The sequence below is a fragment of the Hyla sarda genome, chromosome 2, assembly GCF_029499605.1.
Source record: "Hyla sarda isolate aHylSar1 chromosome 2, aHylSar1.hap1, whole genome shotgun sequence".
NCBI lineage: Eukaryota > Metazoa > Chordata > Amphibia > Anura > Hylidae > Hyla > Hyla sarda.
Window position 1 is genome coordinate 173815117 of NC_079190.1, and position 26526 is coordinate 173841642.

The window sequence follows — 26526 nt, forward strand, 5'->3', positions numbered from 1 at the left end:
TCTTGGTCCTGAGACCCACTGCAATAACAAGTTACAGCCATATGAAGTGTTTGGCAGAAGGTGCCTCACTTCCCGGCTGTTACTCAAACCCGACCCTTTTTACGCCATAGACTTATGCAGTGGAAGGTTATCTTGGCTAGCCAGCCAGGAATTGCAGCATGCTGCCGCGCACTTCACTGGCTTATAACTCTCAATCGCAGCTCCTGGTGCAATCTCAACTAGGACAAAGTTGTTCTAAATTACAGTGACTCTTTAAAAAGTTACTATCTTTTCAGATGGCTTTGGGATACGGGTAATACTAAAAACGCTATCCTGTTGACTAAGACTTGAATGGGGCTTCCGGGATGAAACATAAGGCAGTCCGTCTGATGACGTGAGTAACGGCACTAGTCTCAGGCAATGGGATAGTGCTTGTAATTTCACCCATATCCTGTTCGCCAGCTGAAACGATAGTAACTCTATAAACAAAGCTTTTTGGTCTGGCTACTGAATGAATGCTGTTAAAGGACAAGTCCCATGCCGCTAAGTACAGAAAAACGTATCCCCTATCCGCACATCCGCCAAAGTGCTCTGACCCCCCGCGATCTAAAACTTATCCTGCGGATAGGGGATAAGTTGTTCTGTACTTATCGACAGGGGACATGTCCTTTTAAATTTAAAATGGAATTCCCTGCTGAAATGGAGGCTTGTGGTTTTATTGAGGTCCTTTATACAGCCTTACAATTAGGGTTTTGTTTTTTTCTTCAGTTAATACATTTCTGGCCAAACTTCAGCATTTTACATAATTATGTGAGGCAAATGTTAATTCATAGGTAAAGGTTACATTAACATATCCTGATAATAAAAATGTATTTTCATAATAGGTCAAATTCTAACAGTGAATGTATTTCACAGTGTGAATCGCTTGGAACTCATTTGTATACAGAATGTAGAAGTTATTATGAAGCAGTGAGTTCAGTAAATAAGTGCAGGATCTTTACAATAATCAGGGAATACTAATGGGTTGAAGGCAAACTATACCAAATAATTTCCTGTTCTTGCAGTTATGCAAAATCAGTTTCCAGTTGTAATGGTCAGTTCCACATGTATTCAAAATGTTGAATACAATAAAAATCTTAAATACATAGATTCACTGTAAATCCACAAAACATTCATACTTATAGAAAATGTGTGACATATGGATGAGATCTGTAAAGTTTGATTTACTTGGCTGTTATACTGTGTATTTTTTAATTTAAATTTTTACTGTAAATCTTTGCTTGGTACAGATATGTACCAAACGTAAGCTCTGAATGTGATGTGAATATAGCAATATTAGAATTGTTTCTCATTACCGTGTCAGTGGCTTAGTATAATGTGTCATTTTGTCTTCCAGCTTCCTTCACATCCAGTGACACCATCAAGCAAGCATTCAGACTGCAAGCCAGCACCTCACACACCTGCATATCATACATTACCACACCTTTCACACCACGGGACTCCACACAGCATCAATTGGAGCCCATTGGAACCACCTAAAACATCAAAGCCATGGAGCTTGAGTTGCTTGCGGCCTGCTCCTCCTCTTCGGCCTTCTGCAGCACTGTGTTACAAAGAGGTAAGGGAAAGTTTCAGATGAGACTGTAAGAACTCTGCAGCTCTTTTCAGTGTAAATCATTTACATTTCTAAAGCAATTTGCGCTGGATCCATCATAATCATGTAGCTACATTGTTCATCATGAACCATGAATGATTGCAGAGTAACAAAAAAGCCAAATACATGGTCAAAGGTAACTTGCATTTCAAAAACTGCTTTCAATGCTGGCCGGCATAATGCTCACTACTTTGTTTTTGCTTCTTTTACTCTATTAGAGGATGTCTTGTATTCTTAAGGTAAGGGTTAGGCCCCTCTGTGTCCTCTTAGAATGGCATGTAGAGCAGATCTGCACACAATGCATTACCACCTTGCTAGTGGTCTGTTCCCTTTTAAGACAACTTGTTTTCCATTCATGGTAAACAAAAAAATGTCAGTCCCCCTCCTGCTTTAGGATCCTCACTCCACGTCTTTCCTGCCTTCATTCCCAGATAGCTGTGAATTAATGTATTTGTTCCAAGACACACTTCCTTTTTGTGCGTGTTTACCACTTGAAGTCTTCACCTGCCTAGGAACGCATGAGGCTGACTGGATATAATGCAGTCTAATTGTCATACTCTACATAAAAACTGATACAGTTTATCTAAAGTCAAACTTGGGAATAGAGAAGGATTTATAAGAAGGTTTTCTTCTGTCTTTAACTGTAACCACACTCTGTGGACCAATCTCTGGTAAATATCTAAGGCTCTGTTCACATCATGATCAGAATCGACTCAAAACTGTATATCGGGAGGGATTTTGTGAGGTATGCTTTCAAGGGAAGGTTATATTAAATGTATAAAAAAGTATACTGTAGGATATACATTGGTTTTACTGTATACTTTTGTATGGAACACTTTACCTTACTATGCCATTTCATATTGCAAATGCAAAGGGGGGATTTTTTTTATTATTATTTCAACACAAGAATGTGTGAATTTTGTATAATTTTTTTTTTTTTGCTAAAACCTACACAGAAGCCATTGATGCATTTCTCCCAAATAGTATAATGGCTAAACAGAGGCCAAAAGCCAATTTTTTAGCCTTCTGGTAAAGATCCCTATGGTTACGTGTAAGTGGGGCGTTTTTCTCTGCGTGTACACCAAATGTAAGCTCTGAATGTGATGTAAACACAGCCTTATCTCTGACAGAAATTGCAGCAGAATAGTTGAGGTTTGCCACTCTCCCTTTCCCTTTTATGTTCTTTTTTTATGTCCGTGGATCCCCTTGGTAGCTAGTGCCGGTATTTTTGACAGTACCCATGGAATGAGGGATTTCCTAAGAAGAAACTGTCTGAGAGTGGGTTATGGTAGAGGGAGATAGGCTAAAGTCAGATATGTGAGTTATAGGATATCCTTAAAGGAATCCTGGGTCAGATAGTGGGAGTCCTGCTTGCCCCACCCGCACAGGATGACCCTGCCTCAGTCTGTGTATAGATAAGTCTGTGAAGACATGGTAAGCAGGACTCTCACTGTCTCTCCTATGAGTCCTGTCCGGATTTACACTGCTTCTCAGATATTCTCCTCCAAATTCCACAAACCTGTATATCACTGATTTTTGCTTCTCTCCCTCTTATACACTGCTCCCGGAAAGGATAGCAGAAATCCCATAACACTGCAGCCTTTTTATCAAACTACTGCATTGTACAGACAAACACGTACACTGTTTTTCTTTCTCCTTTATGTGTTTTCCAAAAACTTTCGTCTCTTACCTTTTGAATGGGATTATTAATAATGATAAACCTTATATTGAACCATTTTTTTTTTACTTTCCCTGTTACCAGGATCTCAGTAAGAGCCCCAAAACTATGAAAAAATTACTTCCTAAGCGAAAGCCAGAAAGAAAACCCTCAGATGAAGAGTTCGCACTTAGAAAAAGTATGTGGGGAGAGTACTACAATGCAAAATTTACTGGTTTTTCCATTTACTTACATTATGTTTATGTATAATTTGGCATGTAAATTGCTGATAATCCAGTAAGTACATGAATAAACATGGTCTTATTTTTTGTTGTTGTGGAGATAGACGGTTCTAAAGACATATTCAAACTGAGCTGATTGTATTTTTAGGGCTCCCCCCACTCACTAATTTCATAGCGGTTTTATTGCTACATTAGTGAGATTTTTTTTTTTTTTTTGTAGCTTGTATTCCAAGTTCTAAATAAAAGCCTTTGTTAAAGACAAAGGAAAATTCTGCTAAACAAGCTATGTAAATCCAGCCTTAAAGGGGTGCTCCGCCACTAGACATCTTATCCCCTATCCAAAGGATAGGGGATAAGATGTCAGATCGCCGCGGTCCCGCTGCTGGGGAGCCCCGGGATCCCTGCTGCGTCACTGCGCTATCATTACAACACAGAGCGAGTTCGCTCTGCACGTAATGACGGGCAATACAGGGGCCGGAGCATCGTTACGTCACGGCTCCGCCCCTCATGACGTCACGGCCCGCCCCTTTCAATACAAGTCTATGGGAGGGGGCGTTTGGATAGGGGATAAGATGTCTAGGAGCGGAGTACCCCTTTAACCCCTTAAGGACAATGGACGTACTCCTACGCCCCCGTTTCCGAGTCCTTAAGGACCGAGGACGTAGGAGTACGTCCTGTCCTTTCCCGGCCCCCCGCCGCTAGCCGGAGGGGAGCCGGTGCCCGATGCCTGCTGAAATCGTTCAGCAGGCATCGCGGCATATCGCCCAGGGGGGTCATTATGCCCCCCCATGTCGGCGATGGCCGCAGATCGCTGGACAATTCAGTCCAGCGATCTGCGGCGATTCCGGGTCAATCGGGTCTCCAGTGACCCGTAATTACTGGCTGGTCGGGGCCGTCAGAGACGGCCCCGAACAGCCAGAGCCTGCAGGGGTGAGGTGGCACTGGTGCCACCTCACGATCGCCCTGATTCGTCGGCCGGATTAACGGCCGACCAATCAGGGCGCCTGCTGCGGGTGTCACTCCCGCACCCGCTCCGCCCCTCTTCCGGAGCACGTGAGCGGGTGCGGGACGTGCACCCCGGGTGCTGGGGACCCCGATCCCCGGCGTTAATGTTGGGATCGGGGCCCCAGGAGCGACGACGGCGGCGGCGGCGGGACTGACCTGTGCGGCTATCAAGCAGCAGCAGGAGGTGAGTGACAGCCTCCTGCTGTTGCTTAGCAACAGCTCCCAGCATGCAAAAAGGGCATGCTGGGAGCTGTAGTTATGCAACAGCAGGAGGCAGACCACCACAACTCCCAGCATGCACTTATGGGCATGCTGGGACTTATGGTTTTGCAACAGCTGGAGGCACATTCTTTCTATGGAAAAGTGTACCTTCAGCTGTTGTGTAACTACAACTCCCAGCTTGCACAAACAGCTTAAGTGCATGCTGGGAGTTGTAGTGGTGCATCTGCTGGTTGCATAACTACAACTCCCAGCATGCCCGTTGGCTGTCGGTGACTGCTGAGAGTTGTAGTTTTGCAACAGCTGAAGGCACACTGAATTAAGTAGCAAACCAGTGTGTCTCCAGCTGTTGCATAACTACAACACCCAGCATGCCCTTCCGCTGTCCGTACTTGCTGGGGGTTGTAGCTTTTGCAACAGCTGAAGGCACACTGGTTGCAAAACACTGAGTTTGTTGCCAAACTCGGTGTTTCACAACCTGTGTTTCTCCAGCTGTTGCAAAACTACAACTCCCAGCATGCACTGATAGACCGTACATGCTGGGAGTTGTGGTTTTGCAACAGCTGGATGTTTCCCCCCCCCCCCAATGTGAATGTACAGGGTACACTCACATGGGCGGAGGATTACAGTAAGTATCCGGCTGCAAGTTTGAGCTGCAGCAAATTTTCTGCTGCAGCTCAAGCTGCCAGCGAGAAACTACTGTGAACCCCCCGCCCGTGCGACTGTACCCTAAAAACACTACACTACACTAACACAAAATAAAATAAAAAGTAAAAAAAACACTACATATACACATACCCCTACAATAAAAATGAAAAACGTCTGGTACGCCACCGTTTCCAAAACGGAGCCTCCAGCTGTTGCAAAACTACAACTCCCAGCATGCACTTATAGACCCTACATGCTGGGAGTTGTAGTTTTGCAACAGCTGGATGTTCCCCCCCCCCCCCCCCCCCCCCAATGTGAACGTACAGGGTACACTCACATGGGCGGAGGATTACAGTAAGTATCCGGCTGCAAGTTTGAGCTGAGGCAAATTTTCTGCCGCTGCTCAAGCTGCCAGCGAGAAACTACTGTGAACCCCCGCCCGTGCGACTGTACCCTAAAAACACTACACTACACTAACACAAAATAAAAAGTAAAAAACACTACATATACACATACCCCTACACAGCCCCCCCTCCCCTCCCCAATAAAAATGAAAAACGTCTGGTACGCCACTGTTTCCAAAACGGAGCCTCCAGCTGTTGCAAAACAACTACTCCCAGTATTACCAGACAGCCACTGACTGTCCAGGCATGCTGGGACTTTTACAACAGCTGGAGGCACCCTATTTGGGAATCACTGGCGTAGAATACCCCTATGTCCACCCCTATGCAAGTCCCTAATTCAGGCCTCAAATGCGCATGGCGCTCTCACTTTGGAGCCCTGTCGTATTTCAAGGCAACAGTTTAGGGTCACATATGGGGTATCGCCGTACTCGGGAGAAATTGTGTTACAAATTATGGGGGGTATTTTCTGCTATTACCCTTTTTAAAAATCAAAAATTTTTGGGAAACCAACATTTTAGGTAAAAAATTTTTTTTTTTTTTTTTACATATGCAAAAGTTGTGAATCACCTGTGGGGTATTAAGGTTCACATTACCCCTTGTTACATTCCACGAGGGGTCTAGTTTCCAAAATGGTATGCCATGTGTTTTTTTTTTGCTTTCCTGGCACCATAGGGGCTTCCTAAATGCGGCATGCCCCCAGAGCAAAATTTGCTTTCAAAAAGCCAAATGTGACTCCTCCTCTTCTGAGACCTGTAGTGCGCCAGCAGAGCACTTCTCACCCCCATATGGGGTGTTTTCTGAATCGGGAGAAATTGAGCTTCAAATTTTTGGGGGTATTTTCTGCTATTACCCTTTTAAAAAATGTAAAAATTTTGGGAAACCAAGCATTTTAGGTAAAACATTTATTTTATTTTTTTTACATATGCAAAAGTCGTGAATCACCTGTGGGGTATTAAGGTTCACTTTACCCCTTGTTACGTTCCCTGAGGGGTCTAGTTTCCAAAATGGTATGCCATGTGTTTTTTTTTTTGCTGTCCTGGCACCATAGGGGCTTCCTAAAGGTGACATGCCCCCCAAAAACCATTTGACGCTCCTTCCCTTCTGAGTCCTCTACTGCGCCCGCCGAACAATTAACATAGACATATGAGGTATGTGCTTACTCAAGAGAAATTGGGTTTCAAATACAAGTAAAAATTTTCTCCTTTTTACCCCTTGCAAAAGTTCAAAAATTGGGTCTACAAGAACATGCGAGTGTAAAAAATGAAGATTGTGAATTTTCTCCTTCACTTTTCTGCTATTCCTGTGAAACACCTAAAGGGTTAATACACTTATTGAATGTCATTTTGAATACTTTGGGGGGTGTAGTTTTTATAATGGGGTCATTTATGGGGTATTTCTAATATGAAGACCCTTCAAATCCACATCAAACCTGAACTGGTCCATGAAAAATAGCGAGTTTGAAAATTTTGTGAAAAATTTCCAAATTGCTGCTGAACTTTGAAGCCCTCTGATGTCTTTCAAAAGTAAAAACTCATAAATTTTATGATGCAAACATAAAGTAGACATATTGTATATGTGAACCCAAATTTTTTTTATTTTGAATATCCATTTTCCTTACAAGCAGAGAGCTTCAAAGTTAGAAAAATGCAAAATTTTCATTTTTTTCATCAAATTTTGGGATTTTTCACCAAGAAAGGATGCAAGTTACCATAAAATTTTACCACTAAGTTAAAGTAGAATATGTCACAAAAAAACAATCTCGGAATCAGAATGATAACTAAAAGCATTCCAGAGTTATTAATGTTTAAAGTGACAGTGGTCAGAATTGCAAAAAATGCTCTGGTCCTTAAGGTGTAAAATGGCCTGGTCCTTAAGGGGTTAAAGGCTATCCCAATATTGAAAATTATCACCTATTCACAGAATAGGAGATCTGTGGGAATTTTACTGCTAGGGCCACTACTGATCTCAAAAAAGGTTATTTGTCCCCCAAATGAACTGAGCAGCAGTGCTTATGTTTGCAGCCAAAACTCTCTATGGGGCTTCCTGAAATGTATTCATAACGGTCCAAGTTTATTGCAGAACGTGTCTTCCCCATTGAAGTCAATAAATCTACATCATACCTGTGACATAAATTTGTATGCAGTAGATTTAAAATCTGTATGTGTTTTAAAAAACAAATTGCAATTTTTTTTATGCAAAACACAGTGTGCAAAACACAGTTGCAATTTTTTGTGCAAGATGAGGCTTGTACACATAAATATGACATTGTTATGCTAGATACTGGCATGAAAACCTTGATAAATACACCCCTTAGTATTTCCTGATAAAACTGTCCACGATTGATGTAGCCCGTCTTTAAGTCTGGTGCCACAGAGACATGTCAAAAGTTTTTATCAATGGGGGTCTCACTGAGTTCGCAGTAGAGCACTTTACTTCTTGGCTCGCAGAGATTATCCGCTCTGCAGCCGCATTATAAATTTAGGGAGCTATCCTGTGAAGCAGGACTGAGATTGCTGCGAGCTGTGAAGTAAAGAGTGATTTTTCTCTGCTTGTTCTGCTGTCAGTGGGGATCTCAGCACTGAGACCCCTTCTGATCAAGCTTTTGGCATATGTATGTGACATTGTGTTTTTGAACTGCCTCTACCATAGTCAAACATATGGTCCTTTCTCTCCAAGTGCATTATTTTACATTTTGAAACATTAAACTGTACTTTCCATTGTTATGACCATTTCTCCAATAGAGAATATTCCATGTTAAATATAGCTCTGAGAATACAAACCCTATTTTATGTCTTAAGTAAATTGGCAAACCTTACCTACCAAAACTTCTACTGCACAAACCTGCCAATCTTCTTTCATGGCAAATACCAATAAAATGGATTGCACGGTGTGTTGGGCTTCTTTCAAATGTCCTTCATTTTTTCAGGCACAGCAGCACTAGAGGAAGATGCTCAGATTTTAAAAGTTATTGAGGCCTACTGTACAAGTGCCAAAACGCGTCAAACATTGAATTCCAGTAAGTAATACTGCGCTACAAAACTATGCTATTTGTCTTGTGGGTTAATAGTTTTAGCTTTTTTTGTAAATGTTAATTTAAGAAACTGTTCATATTAGTTTGTCATGTGAGAAACTACATATACTTGAACTGCACTGTGGCTTACATGGAGATCTAAGTTCAGGGTCATTTTATCCTATACCCAGCAAAGTCAATCTTATATTGTCCAACAATAGGAAAAAGTTTGTCGGCACGGCCGCATACCAGTAACCGCGGGTAGTGTGAACAGCTTCCGACACACGGAGTTAAGGCAGGCTGTGCTCGTATGGTGCTCAACCCCACGGAAGCAAAAGTCCAGTGGATCCAAAACAGAGAAGCAGGGAGGCACTCGTGAATGCAATAGCGTTTATTCAGATATGGTCACAGGATACAATAAAGGCCAATGGGCCGTTTCACACACACCTTTGCTAAATCATGACTTGTCCCAGAAGCCTCAGCTCCCACCTTAAAGGACATCTGCAGCGTTACAAACACTTATCCCCTATCCTCAAGATAGGGGATAAGTGTTTGATCGCGTGGGGTCCGAACGCTGGGGCCCCCGGCGATCACCTGTACGGGGCCGAGGCTCTCCCGTGCAGGGGGCGTGCCAGCCGCAGCATGACGTTGCGGCCGGCACTCCTCCTCCATACATCTCTATGGGAGAGGCGGGGAGACAACATTCATGCCTCCCCGTATCCCCCATAGAACTGTATGGAGACGGGGCGTCACCGTCGACCTCTAGGTCGACGCTACGCGCCTTAGCGCTCACCATGAGCGCTTATGGCGGTGCCCCGTTAGGGAGATCGGGGGGGGGTCCCAGCGGTCGGACCCCCCGCGATCAAACACTTATCCCCTATCCTGTGGATAGGAGATAAGTGTAATGCCGCTGCAGTTGTCCTTTAAATACACCGGGATTCACCCAACTTTCTTTACGATCCCTAAAAACAGTTGGTAGTACACGATTTATTAATCATATGAATGAGGTACATAAGAACAAAGTAGGTGAACTGAGATTTCTTGGATTGGGGGTTCAGAGGGCTCCCGATAGAGGGGGTGATAGGAACAAATTGCTATTACAAAAAGAGACAGAATTAATTTTACGCACAGAAACACTTGGTGCTTTTGGTTTAAATACAAAAAGTGACTTGAGTATGTTTCCACCTAATTAATATTGACTTAGTTTTGTATAGTTCCCATACCTAGATTTGTATACCTTGTGTAACTATATATAGTTATACACATCTTCCTCCTTGTGATGAGGTTATAACTTGATCCAGTGTAACCTGTTTGAATGTTTAAATATATTTTGTGCAGATAAGTTTTCCACCTGGATACTTCTATATATGTTTTTAATAAGATCCTATTTCTTATATATTTTTATTAGTGTTGGTTGTCAATAAAGTTGGGTGAATCCCGGTGTATATAAGGTGGGAGCTGAGGCTTCTGGGACAGGTCATGATTAAGCGCAGGTTTGTGTGAAACGGACCGTTGGCCTTTATTGTATCCTGTGACCATATCTGAATAAACGTTGTTGCATTCACGAGTGCCTCCCTGCATCTCTGTTTTTGATTCAATCTTATATTACCTGTAAGCATTATTATAAACAGAAATGTACTTGTTGTTTGTTTTCCTATTTATTTTGTCTTAAGTCAGATTTTTTTATTAAGTGATAGTTTATATTTTTAATGTTTCTTTTAATTTAGTCTATTGGCACTATCATAAGCATAAGGCTGTTTTTACACCATGCACTTGAATCTAGTTTCTGGTGCAGTTTTACCAAAATGTAAGGTGTTTTGTTTTCCAAAGCATCAAGCTAAATAGTCACAGTTGTATTACCCTTTTAAAGGCCTTCATGGCCTGTAAGGCAGCCATGGACTCGTTGTCTGTAGCTCTGTATTGTATTGATCTACTTATCTTCTCTATGGGAATTCTCGTGTCTTTGCTCCTGGTGTAATAATAATTCATTGATAAAATCTTCAGTCAGTATTTTAAATGCATGTGTTTATTTTTTTATGGCTGGTAGGTTGGATGGGTTTGCTTTTCTGTGATTTTTAGGAAGCAGGTAAGCAGAGATATCTATATTAAGGAACCGCAGATTTCCAGCCACGTTCTTCATAACTTTGCAATGAACAGAATAGTTTCTTTCCTATATTCTGCTGATTTGCTTATATATCACAACCAAGCAGCTTTTCCCATGTGCTTTGCAGATGATATATAATTTTATAGAATGATTGTATCAAGGTGTGAAGCAATCATGTTTATATCAAGCTTCTCCATTTTACTTTCTTCCTTCATGTTTTATGCCTCTGCACCCTTCTCAATGGCTTATTATGTCTTCCAGCCTGTTGCATCTGCCTCTGATGCTGATTTTAAATAGTATATCTATATGACATAACTTTCTCAGCCATGTAGTGTGCACTGACATATTTCTCACTTATTAACCCTAGAATGCAAAAGAGCAATTTTTCTTAATAAAGCTGCCTACACAATGTAGTCAGCTATGCTATTTGTAAAACTATTAAGCTATGGTTTCCTGTATTAGTTATTTAACTAGGGCTATAATCATTAGTCTTATTTATAACAGTCTGTCTACTAAATATCAGCTTGCTTGAAGTACACTGCTCAAAAAAATAAAGAGAACACTAAGATAACACATCCTAAATCTGAAAGAATGAACTAATCGTATGAAAAACTTTCATCTTTACATTGTGCTGAATGTGCTGACAACAAAATCACACAAAAATTATCAATGGAAATCAAATTTATCAACCTATGGAGGTCTGGATATGGAGTCACACTCAAATTCAAAGTGGAAAACCACATTACAGGCTGATCCAACTTTGATGTAATGTCCTTAAAACAAGTCAAAATGAGGCTCAGTAGTGTTTGTGGCATCCACATGCCCGTATGACCTCCCTACAATGCCTGGGCATGCTCCTGATGAGGTGGCAGATGGTCTCCTGCGGGATGTCCTCTCAGACCTGGATTAAAGCATCCGCCAACTCCTGGACAGTCTGTGGTGCAATATGGCTTGGTTAATGGAGCGAGACATGATGTCCCAGATGTGCTCAATCGGATTCAGGTCTGGGGAAAGGGTGGGCCAGTCCATAGCATCAATGCCTTCCTCTTGCAGGAACTGCTGACACACTCCAGCCACATGAGGTCTAGCATTGTCTTGGATTATGAGGAACCCAGGGCCAACCGTACTAGCACATGGTCTCACAAGGGTTCTGAGGATCCTATCTCGATACCTAATGGCAGTCAGGCTACCTCAGGCAAGCACATGGAGGGCTGTACGGCCCCCCAAAGAAATTCCACCCCACATCATTACTGACCCACCTTCAAACTGGTCCTGCTGGAGGATGTTGCAGGCAGCAGAAAGTTCTCCACGGTGTCTCCAGACTCTGTCACGTCTGTCACATGTGCTCAGTGTTAACCTGCTTTCATCTGTGAAGAGCACAGGGCTTGGTGTTCTTTGGCAAAAGACAAACGTCCTGCACAGTGTTGGGCTTTAAGAAAAAAAAACACCTGTGGACGTCGGGCCCTCATACCACCCTCATGGAGTCTGTTTCTGACAGTTTGAGGGACACATGCACATTTGTAGCCTGCTGGAGGTCATTTTGTAGGGCTCCTCCTGCTCCTCCTTGCTCACAGGCGGAGGTAAAGGTCCTGCTACTGGGTTGTTGCCCTCCTACGGCCTCCTCCACGTCTCCTGATGTACTGGTCTGTCTCCTGGTAGCGCATCCATGCTCTGGACACTACGCTGACAGACACAGCAAACCTTCTTGCCATAGCTTGCATTGATGTGCCATCCTGGATGAGCTGCACTGCCTGAGCCACTTGTGTGGGTTGTAGACTCCGTCTCATGCTACCACTAGAGTGAAAGCACCACCAGCATTCAAAAGTGACCAAAAAATCGGCCAGGAAGCATAGGAACTGACTGGTCTGTGGTCACCACCTGCAGAACCACTTCTTTATTGGGGGTGTCTTGCTAATTGCCTATAATTTCCACCTGTTGTCTGTTCCATTTGCACAACAGCATTTGAAATTGATTGTCAATCAGTGTTGCTTACTGAGTGGACAGTGTGATTTCACAGAAATGTCATTGACTTGGTGTTATATCGTGTTGCTTATGTGTTCCCTTTATTTTTTTTTGAGCAGTGTACATATGGATATTCCCACTTAGGTAAACAGTGGCATATTGCTAGGATATGCCATCTTTTTCTGATCAATGGCAATGCAATATTATGTACATGATCCATAGAGTAAAGGGGCCATAATGCTTATTAAATACTGCAGGTCCTCCCCCCAGGTATTTATCTACAACATAGTCCCATTTACTTGAATTGTGAGTTTTTATGGTCCTGTGCACAGGGGTGGCTGGGATAGCCTATATGCAAAAGAAATGTCCAGTTGCCAATTAGTCCCATAAGATGGACACCCTACCATTCTTAATGTTATAGCCTAGTGATGTTAATACTACTTTAAAGGGATATTTAAAGTTACTTATCCCTTATCCACAGGATAGGGGATAAGTGTCAGATTTTCAGGGTGCCAACAGGTAGGCCCCCAGGTCTTTATTATGAATGGAGTAGGAAGTTACCCATGCACACTGCCGCTTCATTTATTTTTTTTATGAGAGCTGCCAAAGGTAGCTGAGGGTTGCAGTCTGCTTTCTTTAGCAGCTCAATAGACAGAGAATGAAGTGGTGGTGCGCATGTGCAACTTACCGCTCCATTCATAACAAAGTCCTGAGGTTGTATTGTGGAGATCCTTGGGGAGGGGGGTTGCAGTAGTTGAACCCTCCCACGATCTGACGCTTATCCCCTAGCCTGTGGATTGTAAGTAATAGTAATTAGTAATATTTGTTTGACTTGGAAATACCCCTTTATTTTTTTAAACAAAATCTATCCATAAAAAGTATAAATCTTAAATGGCAGCCTGCCACGTGCTTCATGCTGCCCAAATTATGGTTGTACATCTTTGTTGATAGCCCAGTCCCCATACTGAATGCATTTCGTGAGTAGTTACTGTAGACTCACTAAATGCAGTTACACCTAACAGTAGTTATAGCTATTTCTGGATGCACAGTCTTATCTCATAAAAAGTAACTAATGAAATCTGCAAAGCTTTGTTCTCCTTTTTAACAATATTTTCTTTTTCCCTCTCTTCCCATCACCCTTTTTTGCTTTTTTGTTTTGTTTCATGTTATGATTTTGGTTGTGGCTTTTCCTGTCCTGTTCTCCTTCTCCTCCTCCTCTGTTCATTCCTTCCATCTTTGCCTCCCACCATTGCCATTTCATTTCACCCATACATCATCCTTAGCATGGCAAGGCACTGACCTGATGCATAATCACGTCTTGGCTGATGATGACCAATCAAGTCTAGACTCCTTGGGTCGTCGCAGTAGTCTTTCACGTATGGAGCCTTCAGACCTCTCCGAAGACTCTGACTATGACAGTATATGGACAGCCCATAGTTACAGAATGGGGTCTACTTCTCGTAAGAGCTGTTGCTCCTATATCTCTCACCAGAACTAATGCACTTCTAAACTTTTTTTCTTAACAAAATGCTTGTTATACCACAACCTACTTTTTTCTTAGATGTTTACTTGTGTTCTGTCTAATGTGATTATTATAAGAACTGGAGTAGTTTCTGGTACTACTTGTATATAGGTAAATATATGGATATGGATCCAGGTTCCTTTTTCTGCTGGGAAAAAATAATAATCTATTCACGAAGGTAAAATGTATATTGGTAATATACCTCACACTCTTGAAATGCTTGCAGTAAATTCCTAGCTTAGTTTTATGTAAAAGAATGTGAGGATTTTTTTAAACTATGGCAGACTAAGTATTCTGTCTTTGATGTTTCTTTTGAAGTGATAATTTTATGTGTATTTTTTGTAATTTGGAAACCTTAAAGCATACAGATTTGTGAGGACCTTTTGTGAATATATAATTTTGTATAGAAATAACTCCTAAAATAAGTTAGTTCTGGAAGTAAGATAAGGAAAATCTCCGCAGCATAGTACGTGACTGGCAAGAATAGTGTTTGCACAACCCATGTGTGGAAGGCATTGCAGCACACGAAGCTTAATGGTGATAGAAGAGAACATCCCCAACTTGCCAGCATTTGCTATGATCACTGTTTGTTTGTGTTCTATTTTAATGTGCCTGTTTGTACTTTACAGTATTTTAAATTATTTTCTTTTGTCTTATGTTCTTACTGCTATTATTTTAATTGTTTCTCATGCACATAACGTATCTGATGGTATCAAAGAGGCTTCCCACCTAGTAAATTTATGGCATAGTTTATCAATATGAGACCTGTATATGGTGGGAAAACCCCTTTTTCTAAGTATCATACAGAAGCTGCTACTTGTCTATATTATAAATTTTTTTTCTTCCTACTGTGTAGATCAGTGTTACCTATTTAAGCTTCTCAGCATCTCTACTCCCTAGATGTTGACATCTACTGTTGTGCACCAGTGATCCCTGGTTAAGAACTCTATGAATGAGAGCTAACTTCAAATCGCCAAAAATCCACAGGACGCCACAAACTACTGAGAAAGAGGAGTCTTTTTTATTTTGTATTTTCCATATGCCAACATGTTTGAAATGTATTGCAGAAAAGTTATTTCGTATTCTCAACCACCTGTAAAGTATTTGTATGCAAATGTATACGACCATTCAGTCATTTGTTGATCTTTATCAAGTTGGATCGGCTGCAGTGAGGTAGAAGACATGGCAGATTGTTCCCTCATAGCAGCCAATCCTACTTGATAAAGATCAACAAATGATGGAATGGTCTTGTACAACTAAATACAAATACTTTACATGTGGTTGAGACTATGAAAAACTGTTTTCTCCAATACATTTAAGACACATTGGCATATGGAAAATACAAAAAAAAAAAAAGTTTCACCTTCCTCACTTTAACTTGTGACTTGCTGTGAATTTTGGTCATTTGTATTACAGGTTGCAGAATCCTTCCGCTGAGTACCCACCACAGTTGAGAGCATGCGGAGCCAATTCTATATGATTAACAGCTGACTTCAGCCTAAGAAGTTTGTCACTAAAGCAACCATGATTAAACTGTACATTGCACTACACCTCTTCCTCTTGCATCTTTATGCTGAAATTTCTGAAACCTGTCATCTAATTATGTTCCTTTAAGTCATCAGGGTGGTCCTTGGTGGCTTCTTCCTGCCCTGCCCACACTGACTCGTTGTTCAGGCAGCATAAAGGTGATGACAGGTTCCCTGTCCACCTGATCTATTTGACTCTTGACCTACAAATGGTTAAGATTTCTGGTACAGACAGTGTTCAGTAGAGAATATGAATTGCTTCATAATCGCTCATGCATTTTTAGTTTTTGGGTCTATTTGCATGTAGCAAATACACTGCAGCTTTGTTGTGAATTTTCAACTGATCTGCAGCATATCCACCTTATGAGAACAAAGCATTGGCTCTGTACACTCATGCACTGAAACAAAGACCAAAAATGGTTGCAAAAGTTATGACGCTATATTGCAAGTAGTCCCAACTAAAAATATCATTTTATTAGACTGTTTTCCAAGTTAAAATGGTTACTAGTAAAGTATTCTTTAGTTCTACTGTTACAAAGTATTTGTTTTCCTAAAGATTAGTATTATTGCATGGTAGAATTATTCTTTACTGCATTTCAAAGCACTATGTATGGGTTCTTTTCCTTATTTATATTTCTTTAATGTACAGAGATCCATGCAAAAGCCTTAAACCCCTCTATAGAATATATTTTCAATACATTCCGAAATTGCAACGTTACATTTATTATATATACTTAAAGGGACAATTGTATTCTGTTTTCTCAATATAACACTGCAGGGATTATGAACTTATTACCGTACTTACCCATACTGTGAGGCTTCCCTGCAGCCCCATTCTCTCACATCACCCTGCTCCACTTCCACTTGGTCTTTGATCCTTGCACCCAGCCGGACACCTTATCGACCATATGTGGCTGCCTATGGAGGATTATACACATCATTGTGCCTCCTCCATAGCATTACACTGTGTTTTTAACGAATATATATAATATATAAAAAATAGCAACGAATTCTGGTGCAGTGGAGGAGGCACAATAATGTTTGTCAAATGCTCCTCCATAGGCAGTTATGTACTGATGACAAGCTGTCTGGCTGCATGTAGGGATCGAAGGCTGAGCGGGAGCGTTGCCTGGTGATGTGAGAGAATGGGGCTGTAGAGAAGCCTTGCAGTATAGGTAAATAATACGTTTGTAAACACTGCAGTGTTTTATTGAAAAACAATATAAAGGTGGCCAACCTATTTTATGCAAACCAGTTAATTTGGGGAGTTCCCCTGTTATGCAGTTTAGGAGAAGATCTCATACCACTTCCTGAAGTATTTAAAGGAAACATTTTACCTGTATACATTTCCTTTAGATTAGCGGTCAAAGATGAAGCTGGTTGAATACTTCATCTATAGCGAAGGGTGAACTAAAACTCCTTGACCTAAAGTCCTATTTAAGATTATTCATGTCTGTAGAGAATTGCCATGTGTCCTCTCAGTTCTCTGCACAATGATAAAATAAACCGGAATTTAGGTGGAGAGTGGTCATACACCAATCAGCCATAATATTAAAAGGTGAAGTTAATAACCCCTGTAAAGGGGTGACATATATTAGACAGCAAGGCAGTTTCATTAGTTGATTAATTGGAATTAGGAAAGTTGGCATTTTTTAGAACAATCTAGCCCTTATTGCAGCCTCTCCAACTAGCATGTTTTGTATGGTGATGGCAGTGTTCACTGGTATGCAGCTTGTTGCATATAAGGCTACACTGCAAAAAATGTTTAGTAATGGTTTGAGGAACATGACAAAAGTTCAGTGTGATAAATGGCCTTAGGATTCCCCAGATCTCAATACATATACGAATACGTGGGATGTACTGAATAAACTAGTCTGATCCATGGAGACCCCATCTCACATCTAGAGGATCTACTGTTAATGTGTTGGTGGCAGATTCCACAGGACACATACAGAGGATTTTTTAGGTTTTCATAGGTCAGAGCTGTTCTTGTGGCATGAGGTGGACCTACACAGTATTTAGGGGTTATTGCTGAAAGGTACCGTATATACTCGAGGATAAGCCGACCCGAATATAAGCCGAGGACCCAAATTTCAACCCAAAAACCCAGGAAAAGTTATTGACTCGACTTTAAGCCTAGGGTGGGAAATACATGATCTCCCCCCCCCCCCCCCCCCCCCCATGTAATCATCCAGACCCCCGTCATCACCACCGCCTGTCAATCCCTTCATCAGTGGTCTTCAACCTGCGGACCTCCAGATGTTGCAAAACTACAACTCCCAGCCCCCCCCCCCCCCCCTCTTTTTTGTTTTGTACTCACCTCCCCTCGGCGGGAAGTTAGGGTGAGCTGGTCCGGGCCATCTATGCTCCAGGAACCGTCCGGTGGGGATGGTTAGTCGTTGCAGGCTGTCCTTTTTCACCGGGGGGCCCTCTTCTCCGCGCTTCGGGTCTGCCCAGGACTAGTGACGTTGTCTTGACGATGCACAGGGATGTTCATGCACAACGTCCCTGTGCGTCGTCGTCAAGGCAACGTCACTAGTCTGGGCCCGGAGCGGAGAAGAGGGCCCCCCGGTGAAAATGGACAGCCCGCAACGACTGACCATCCCCACCGGGCGGTCCCTGGAGCATAGATGGCCCGGACCAGCTCACCCCAACTTCCCACCGAGGGGAGATAAGTACAAAACAAAAGGGAGGTGGGCGCTGGATGATGACGAAGGCCGCAGTGGTCTTCAACCTGCAGACCTCCAGAGGTTTCAAAACTACAACACCCAGCATGCCCAGTCAGCCGATAGCTGTCCGGGCATGCTGGGAGTTGTAGTTTTGCAACATCTGGAGGTCCGCAGGTTGAAGACCACTGAGAAGGGTATAAGCCGAGGGGGGCGTTTTCAGCTCGAAAAATCATGCTGAAAAACTTGGCTTATACGCAAGTATATATGGTACATAAACTAGATAGCTCAGTCTATTGCTCAGAACTTAACCTGTTGTTCGATAGTTACAAAAAGTTGCAGAGTAGCCCTGGCCTTATCAGGTAAGACATCAGTTGTTCTAATGCAGTATTATAATTTTTGGCTCATCAGGTCCATTGCAGACGGTTTTTCTAGATCTCATTTTACCCTTCAACTCTTCCCCACACATTCTGGGAAACCACAGATAAGATTTTTTTTTTGTTTTAGAATATGTTTGCACAACAAAATTTTTTAGCCAGAAAAATATGCAGGAAAATGCACCCAGAAGGCATCCTTACTGAGTTTTGTAATGTATTTCATTCTCTACTGCTACAGATTTTGCTGTGCTTTTAGATGTAGATTCTCCCGACCAAATTGGGCTAATCCATGTCCTGACCACCTGATTCTTTTTCAGCTTGAAATAAGAGTTTATTATCCACATGGCTTCTAAATACACAGCTGATTAAAAATGTGTGCATCAGTTCAATGTGTGTATAGCTACAAAAATCATGTGTAATACACATCCAATGGGTGAAAAATACGACATGTGGTCCTTAGAGCAGTGTTTCCCAAACTTGGCCCTCAAGTACCCCAATAGGTGATGTTTTCAGGATTTTCTTAGCATTTCACAGGTAATCTAATTATGGTCAAGGCATTAGGCATCACCATAATTATATCACCTGTGAAAGACTAAGGAAACCCTGGAAACATAACCTGTTGGGGTACATGAGGATCACACTTGTCATATTTAGCTGCATAGATTTTGCTACCCGTTGACTTCAATAGGTAGGAAAATACAAAGCGGCAACATACGGCACATGTGACCCTACCCTAAGGGCACATTCCCACTGCGCAAAATCTGCGAAATACGCTGCGTATCCCTCGCTCCCCATTCACAAAGGGCTTTCAGGTGCCAGCCCTATGTGTGCAGTGAGTTTTGGAGGCGGAGCTGTGTGTCAGCGTGACTGTGACGTGCGGCTCCGCCTCCAAAACTCACTACCCACATAGGGCTGGCACCTGAAAGCCCTTTGTGAATGGCGAGCGAGGGATACGCAGCGTATTTCCCGCTGCTTCTGCAGATTTTGAGCAGCGTGAAATATGCTGCGTATACACCAAGTGGGAACGTGCCCTAAGAGTGTAAAATCAGTTTCCTGGTCTTTGGTATTACACATTTTTAAACTATAGTGAGGCATTTTCCCTAGGTATTATGCAATTTTGTTTTCTTCTATTATTCATCAGTATACTACAGATGTAAAAGAACTAAACAATATGTTTGTATATAAAATATGAGTGAGAGGGGCTAGAAAATTGTAGCTTGTAGTTTCACTATTTTTTTTACACTTGCCATTTCAATCTAACATGAAGACAAAATATTACCAAATCTTACAAAGATGCCAGAAAAAAATGTTTTTGACTCTTAAAACCTCTCACTGGCCTATACTTACAAATCTTAATCTTATTTTACGGCAGATAAAGAATTCCCAGATTCCTGCATTTTAGAAAAGTTGTGTATATTATGGAGTGGATGTTCCTCTTCATGTATACATCTGACCTATGAAGCTCAAATAATGATGTGGATATTAAACCAGAAAGCTGTAGTAAGATTATTTCATTCTAAGCTACGCTTTGGATCAGAGTTGAGATTTCCTTCTCACGTTTTCCTGTAATTTATCTAATTTTTCCTAAATTTCTTATAAACTATAGTGCTGAGGACTGCCTGCGTTAAAGGGAGTCTGTTAACTGTATTTGACTGATTTGTTGGGTTATACAAGCAAAGTAAGTTTTCTGGAGCTTATGATGGATGCCAAAAATATGAAATCACCCTTTTGTTTCTCAGCCAAGTGCCAAGGAGGCAGAGCCAAGCTGCTCAAGTGCCACAGCTTGACACGTCTGCTTGCTTGCCCTCTCTTCCCAAATCCTCTATAATTGATTTACAGCATTCTGTATGACTGTCAGGGACTGGGAGGGTGAATGTGAAGGCATGCTGAACTGTGGCGCTTGTACACATGTAGCAAATACGGCACTCCCAGGTAGTTGTGGGTGCTCTTGTAGTATCCCAATCCTTCTAATAATATCATATGCAACTCCACAACAGAAGATAAAGAAAGCGGAGCGCTCACCGTTCCATAGTAGGCTCAGCAGCCTGACGAAGCGCCTAGGGGCGTGTAACAATCCGTGGCCCGACCTCTGAGCTCCCCCCGGTTTCCAGCTGCTGCCTCCCTGCTTGGACCTATGCACAATCCCGGGATCACTCCATCGACGTGACCCGCTTACTATGGAACAGTGAGCGCTCCGCTTTCTTTTTCTGTTGTGGAGTTACATATGTTGCTGTTTGTTTCTTAGCGTGTAGTGCCCACCTTGCTTCCACTACATTCACCTAGACATCCAAAGGTTAATTGCCCATTATCTATATAGCACGGTAGTGCTGGCTTTGACTTTGTTCTTTGAGATTAGAGTCTTCTTATAGTATCAAAGTAGACAATTAGGCACTCCACTTAAATAAAAATTATCGGAGGAGATTTATCAAAACCTGTCCAGAGGAAAAGTTGCTGAGTTGCCCATAGCAACCAATCAGTTTTTTTTTTTTTTTTTCATTTTTGAAAAGGCCTGTGAAAAATGAAAGAAGCAATCTGATTGGTTGCTATGGGCAGCTCAGCAACTTTTCCTCTGGACAGGTTTTGATAAAGCTCCACCATTGTGTTTATTTTAAACAAGCAATAACCTTCCTCAGACCTGTGCACATAGGATACAACCTTAAATCACAATTTGAATCCAATGTCAATAACAATCAAACAAAACTGAGGCGCTTGAGCAGCTCGGCCAGCATCCTTGACACTTGGCTGATAAAGTGTTTTCATATGTTAGGCAACTACCATCAGCTCCAGAAAAGGTACAGTTTGCTTTTATATCCAAACGGCTATCAAACAGCTCTGTGCAGAATATAAAGGTAACAGGCATGTTCTTTATGTGGCGCAGGGGACATGCCATTGTCACATGGTACTTTCCTCAATCTAATTTACCCAGCAAGGCTGCATTAAGCTCACTCTTTATCTTGCTCTAACCTACATGAGAAATCCCCTTTTTAGATGTTAAACGCACAAAAACAAGGGCACCACAATAAAAACCTAAGAAATCCTTTTAACGTAGATTAACAATGTCAATAATTACTAAAATGATGATTTTATGAATTATTCAATTTAATACATACAACTTTATTAAAAACACAAACCTGTCTGGTTAAAAACAAACCGGGTGGAAGAGCACAGATAAAACACATTTAGAGCAATAAATAAATGCTTCAAATATGGTTAAATACAGGGTCATAAACATTTTATATGGACAGTCATACACTGTAATGTTAAGGGGGAAAAAAAACTAAGAATATATATTTAATGCTCTGGATGCCATTTATTTAATATATATCATTTTTTTTTTTGTTTATACCACCAATTCACAATTTTGTTCAAATGTCTCACCCAAAGGGCTTCACATAAAGTTGTATACAAAAGAGGCCTTCCCCTATAAAGCGGCTCTCCCATCATAGTGTTTCATTGTCCTTCATTTCAGGAGCAGTGAGGTGGAGGGGCACAAAGTCACTTTATAACTTATTGGTGTATATGTTATTAATTAAAGGGGTATTCCACTGGCCAGCGTTCGTAACATTTAGTTCCAAATGCTGTGTGCGCACTGCTGGGATCCACCATGCCCCCTCGTGACGTCACGCCCCCTTAATGCAAGTCTATGGGAGGGGGTTGTGATGGCTGCCATGCCCCCTCCCATAGACTTGCATTGAGTGGGCATGGCTCGACATCATGAGGGGATGTGGTTGACCTCTGCAACACGCACACAGTGTTCGGAACTAAATGTTCTGAACGCTGGCCAGTGGAGTACCCCTTTAATGGGGAACATTCAGCAGGTAAGAAGAATCTAGCCTGCTAATAGGGCAGGGACACTGATTAATAATGTACCTTTTATTGTCCCTGTCCGCTGCACTATTTTTGTGTAACATGAGTTTTTAATATACTAATGAGGGCGTTCGTTGCACTGGGAGCGTTCTGCTACCCTTAGGTGCTCCCACTGCTGTAACAGCGCCTCATCATGAATATTCATCCGGCCCTCTGCAGTGATAAGCTGCCTTGAGTTACATCACTGCGGAAGGTCGGATGAATATTAATGAATAGGCATATTAATAAAAATAAATGGTACACAAAAACTGGCAGACTGAGAGGGATAATATGCCTTAGCATCCATATTACCTGTTAGATTCTTCTTACCTGCTGTAAGCGTCCCTTTAGTTGTGTGTGTATGTATAATTAATAAATAAATAAATAAATATATGTAGCATCACTGTCCTTGTTTTGCCCCTTTATCTATTTAATCATATTTGAGGTATGTATTTATTGCTCTAAACTTTAAGGTGTGTCATCTAAGCTCCTTCACCTGTTTTTTTTTTCCTGCAGTCTGTCATGTTTGTGTGTTTACATGTATTAAAAAAAATAATAATTAGTAAGTATGATGAAGTATAATAGGTAATAACATTGTGATTTTAATAATTTGATTATTATTCAATGTGGAAGGATTTTTGTGGGTTTACACTGTATTTTGTTCTACATCTAAAGCCTGAGAATAATTCGAAAGACTTTTGTTGTGCATGTCATATTTTATTTCCTGCTGTTCTTTAGTGTTTATCTGTTCTTTTGTCTGTGAGAGTATTATTATGGAAACCTGCCCATGATAGTTTTGTGTCTTCACTTTGTTTCAAATGGGTACTCTGCCCCTAAGACATCTTATCCCCTATGCAAAGGATAGAGGATAAGATGCCTGATCGTGGGGGTCCCGCTGCTAGGGACCCCCGCTATCTCCGGGTCTGATGAATCACGATCACGGGGCCGGAGTATCGTGACATTACAGCTCCACCCCCATGTGATGTCACGCCCCACCCCCTCAATGCAAACCTATGGGAGGGGGCTTGATGGCCGCCACGCCCCCTCCCATAGGCTTGCATTGAGGGGCACGGAGTGTGACGTCAAACAGGGGGCAGAGCCGTGATGTCACGATACTTCGGCCCCGTGATCGTGATTCATCAGACCCTGAGCGATGTTAGCTCCAGAGGCTGATGATAGCGGGGGGCTGCATAAAAGAATGCGGAGGTCCGCAGTGGCAGGACCCCGTTGATCAGGCATCTTATCCCCTATCCTTTGGATAGGGGGTAAGATGTCTTAGGGCCGGAGTAGCCCTTTTAAAGAGGACCTTTGAGCAATTCTATCTTGTCTGTTTTTTGTAAATATTTGTGTTTACTATGAAATAGTTACTCCAGAGTTGTTTCTCATGGAAAAAATTATAGTATAACCTCTTTAAGGAGACCACCGGAAATTGCATTCAAAGTAGTCGTCCGTTATTGGTGTACTCAAAGAAAATGGCCAATATCCATAATGTGTGGTAGACTGAAAGTCTGTTAAAAGAAATGTGTGAAGAAAGGGTTGTTCTTCTTAAAGAAGTGGTCCTTTGGAGAGGTTTCCCTGTATTTACTAAACTAGAGTGTTGAGAGCTGTCAAAAGTGCTCTTAAAAGAGGGGTATTTTTCCACCTGTGGTTTTGTCAAAAACAGGGTACCCTGACCACCATCCTGCCACAGCATCCCAAGGGTATATTGACCCAGCGTCAAATGTGTGGAATGTCCGCTTGGAAAACAAGGCGGGCATTCCACACATTTGAATAATCCGGCAGGCGCTAGGACCACTCGGAAATGCGCCATCTCATAGACTGCAATGCTTTTCCGAGCAAAATCCGTAGAAAGAATGTACATGTATTTTCTTTCTGTAGAAGCCGGAATCGGGATTTCCGCGGCAGATTCCACACTGACATTGTGTCGTGTGAGCATACCCAAACACAGAATATTTGGAGAAATGGCCGTATACCTGATAAAAGAATATCCCTTTTAAGTCCAGGTCCTGATCACAATAAGTTGCTACAATTGACTATAGGATGTTTATAGAAAGCATACACCCATGGTTATATTTAGGAATGTGAAACTAGAATTTGTCCCTCTTAATTTTCTTCTCTTTTAAATGTGTAGTCTCTGTAACTGATGGTTCACAGTGAGTTAGAGATGATTCTCCAAGTAGAGATCTTACCTAAATTATAGATGTCAGATACACCTAAATTTCAGAGCTAATCATTTCCTGCAGCTAAATATCCAGATAGTTCTATGCCAAAGGTCAGGTAACTGCCTGTAATTCAGTGTCACCCTTTACCAAAGTGTCTGTATGTCTGGTATTAACATTTTGACTAAAATGACACTTAAAGGAAGACTGTTACGGTACTTACTAAAAACTGATGTAAATGGCACAATAGTGACAACCTTCATCTTTTTGGAGTAGAATTGTTTGTATATTTTAGTTTTTTGCATTAAAAAAATGACTCCATCCACAAGCAATAACAAAAGCATTTTCTGATCCCTCTCTGTAGAGAGATATTGAAATACAGGGTGCCCATGAAACTCTGCTCTATTTACATACAAAAGCTATAGTGTGGAATGAACAATGATGTGTTTCTCATTCGATGATATCATTCTTGCCATCAAAAGTTGCCAAAACTCTCAACTGATTTCCACACAGATATAAAAAGAGACATTGGTGATTTTTATAAACATTGATAAAAAAAAAAAATTTCAAACTGTCGTGCTCTTGACTGATCAGTAGCTGGGTGAAGCAGAGTTCTTCCCTCTCCGACAGGTTGCATATACTTACTATAGAATTTTTTTTGCCTGCCTTGAGACAAGCAGAGTAGCCTGTTGAGGAGTGAAGCACTCTTCTTTTGGCTTTTTCTAGCAAACAGTGAGGGGTCTTTACACCCAATCTCTGCCCAATAAGAACTTTTGACATGTCTAAACTTTTTCAAAAACTTTCCTATTTCTGAATGCAGCTCACATGTATATATCTATGTATACATGTCCCTTGACACACTTATGGCAGCATCCATTGTGTACATTACTGGCTGCATTTAGAAAAATGGAAATGTGACCAATAGAAAAACAGTTTTATATTGCTAAGCTACTTTTGTTATTGTCTTAGTATTTTTTTTTTAGAGACATGAAGAATGTGTCTCTAGTTCATCTCCTGTATCTTCTATGCTCTTATGACTGAAAGGTTTCAATGAAATATGAAGTATTATAAACTGTTCTGAAGTGTTAAGCATTTTTTTCTTTAGTAACGTAAAATAACAAATATTTCAAGATAGTCAATGTTTCTATTTTTGTGAGTCAAGTGAACACTTTGTTTATGCAATTCTGTAACATATATACATATATAAATATACATATATTCATGTACATAACTATATATGACAAACAAGGGCATTAGATCCAAACTAGAGGTTAGCGAATGTCCTGATCCCTTTCCACCTCACTGACATGAACTGTCGCACTGTATTTCTCTGCATTATATAATGCCCATCTCTATGTTCAGTGTTTCTGTATCTGCGGCAAAAGCACATTACCCAGTGTTCAGTGGTGTGAGTAATTTCCTGTGCATCTCATTTACAGAAGAGTAAAGCCATGTCTGGTGGGACATTGCCTTCTTAAGACTACAAACTAAAATACAGCTGTATTCCTGAATGTTGTATTGTACAGTATAAATATGCCTTGTGGTT

General features: G+C 41.4%; 1 protein-coding gene across 3 annotated transcripts in view; it reads left to right on the top strand.

Moving 5' to 3' along the window:
• The window catches only part of LOC130355529 (rho guanine nucleotide exchange factor 7), a 172030-nt gene that overhangs the window by 139561 nt on the left and 5943 nt on the right, over nucleotides 1-26526 (top strand). For 2 of the 3 annotated variants that reach the window (XM_056555770.1, XM_056555772.1), the window contains exons 16-19: nucleotides 1376-1597; nucleotides 3396-3489; nucleotides 8735-8824; nucleotides 14168-14344. In XM_056555770.1, coding sequence (XP_056411745.1) covers nucleotides 1376-1597; nucleotides 3396-3489; nucleotides 8735-8824; nucleotides 14168-14344 — 583 coding nt within the window. The remainder of the gene's footprint in view (nucleotides 1-1375; nucleotides 1598-3395; nucleotides 3490-8734; nucleotides 8825-14167; nucleotides 14345-26526) is intronic. The other variant, XM_056555771.1, reaches the window with a different exon arrangement.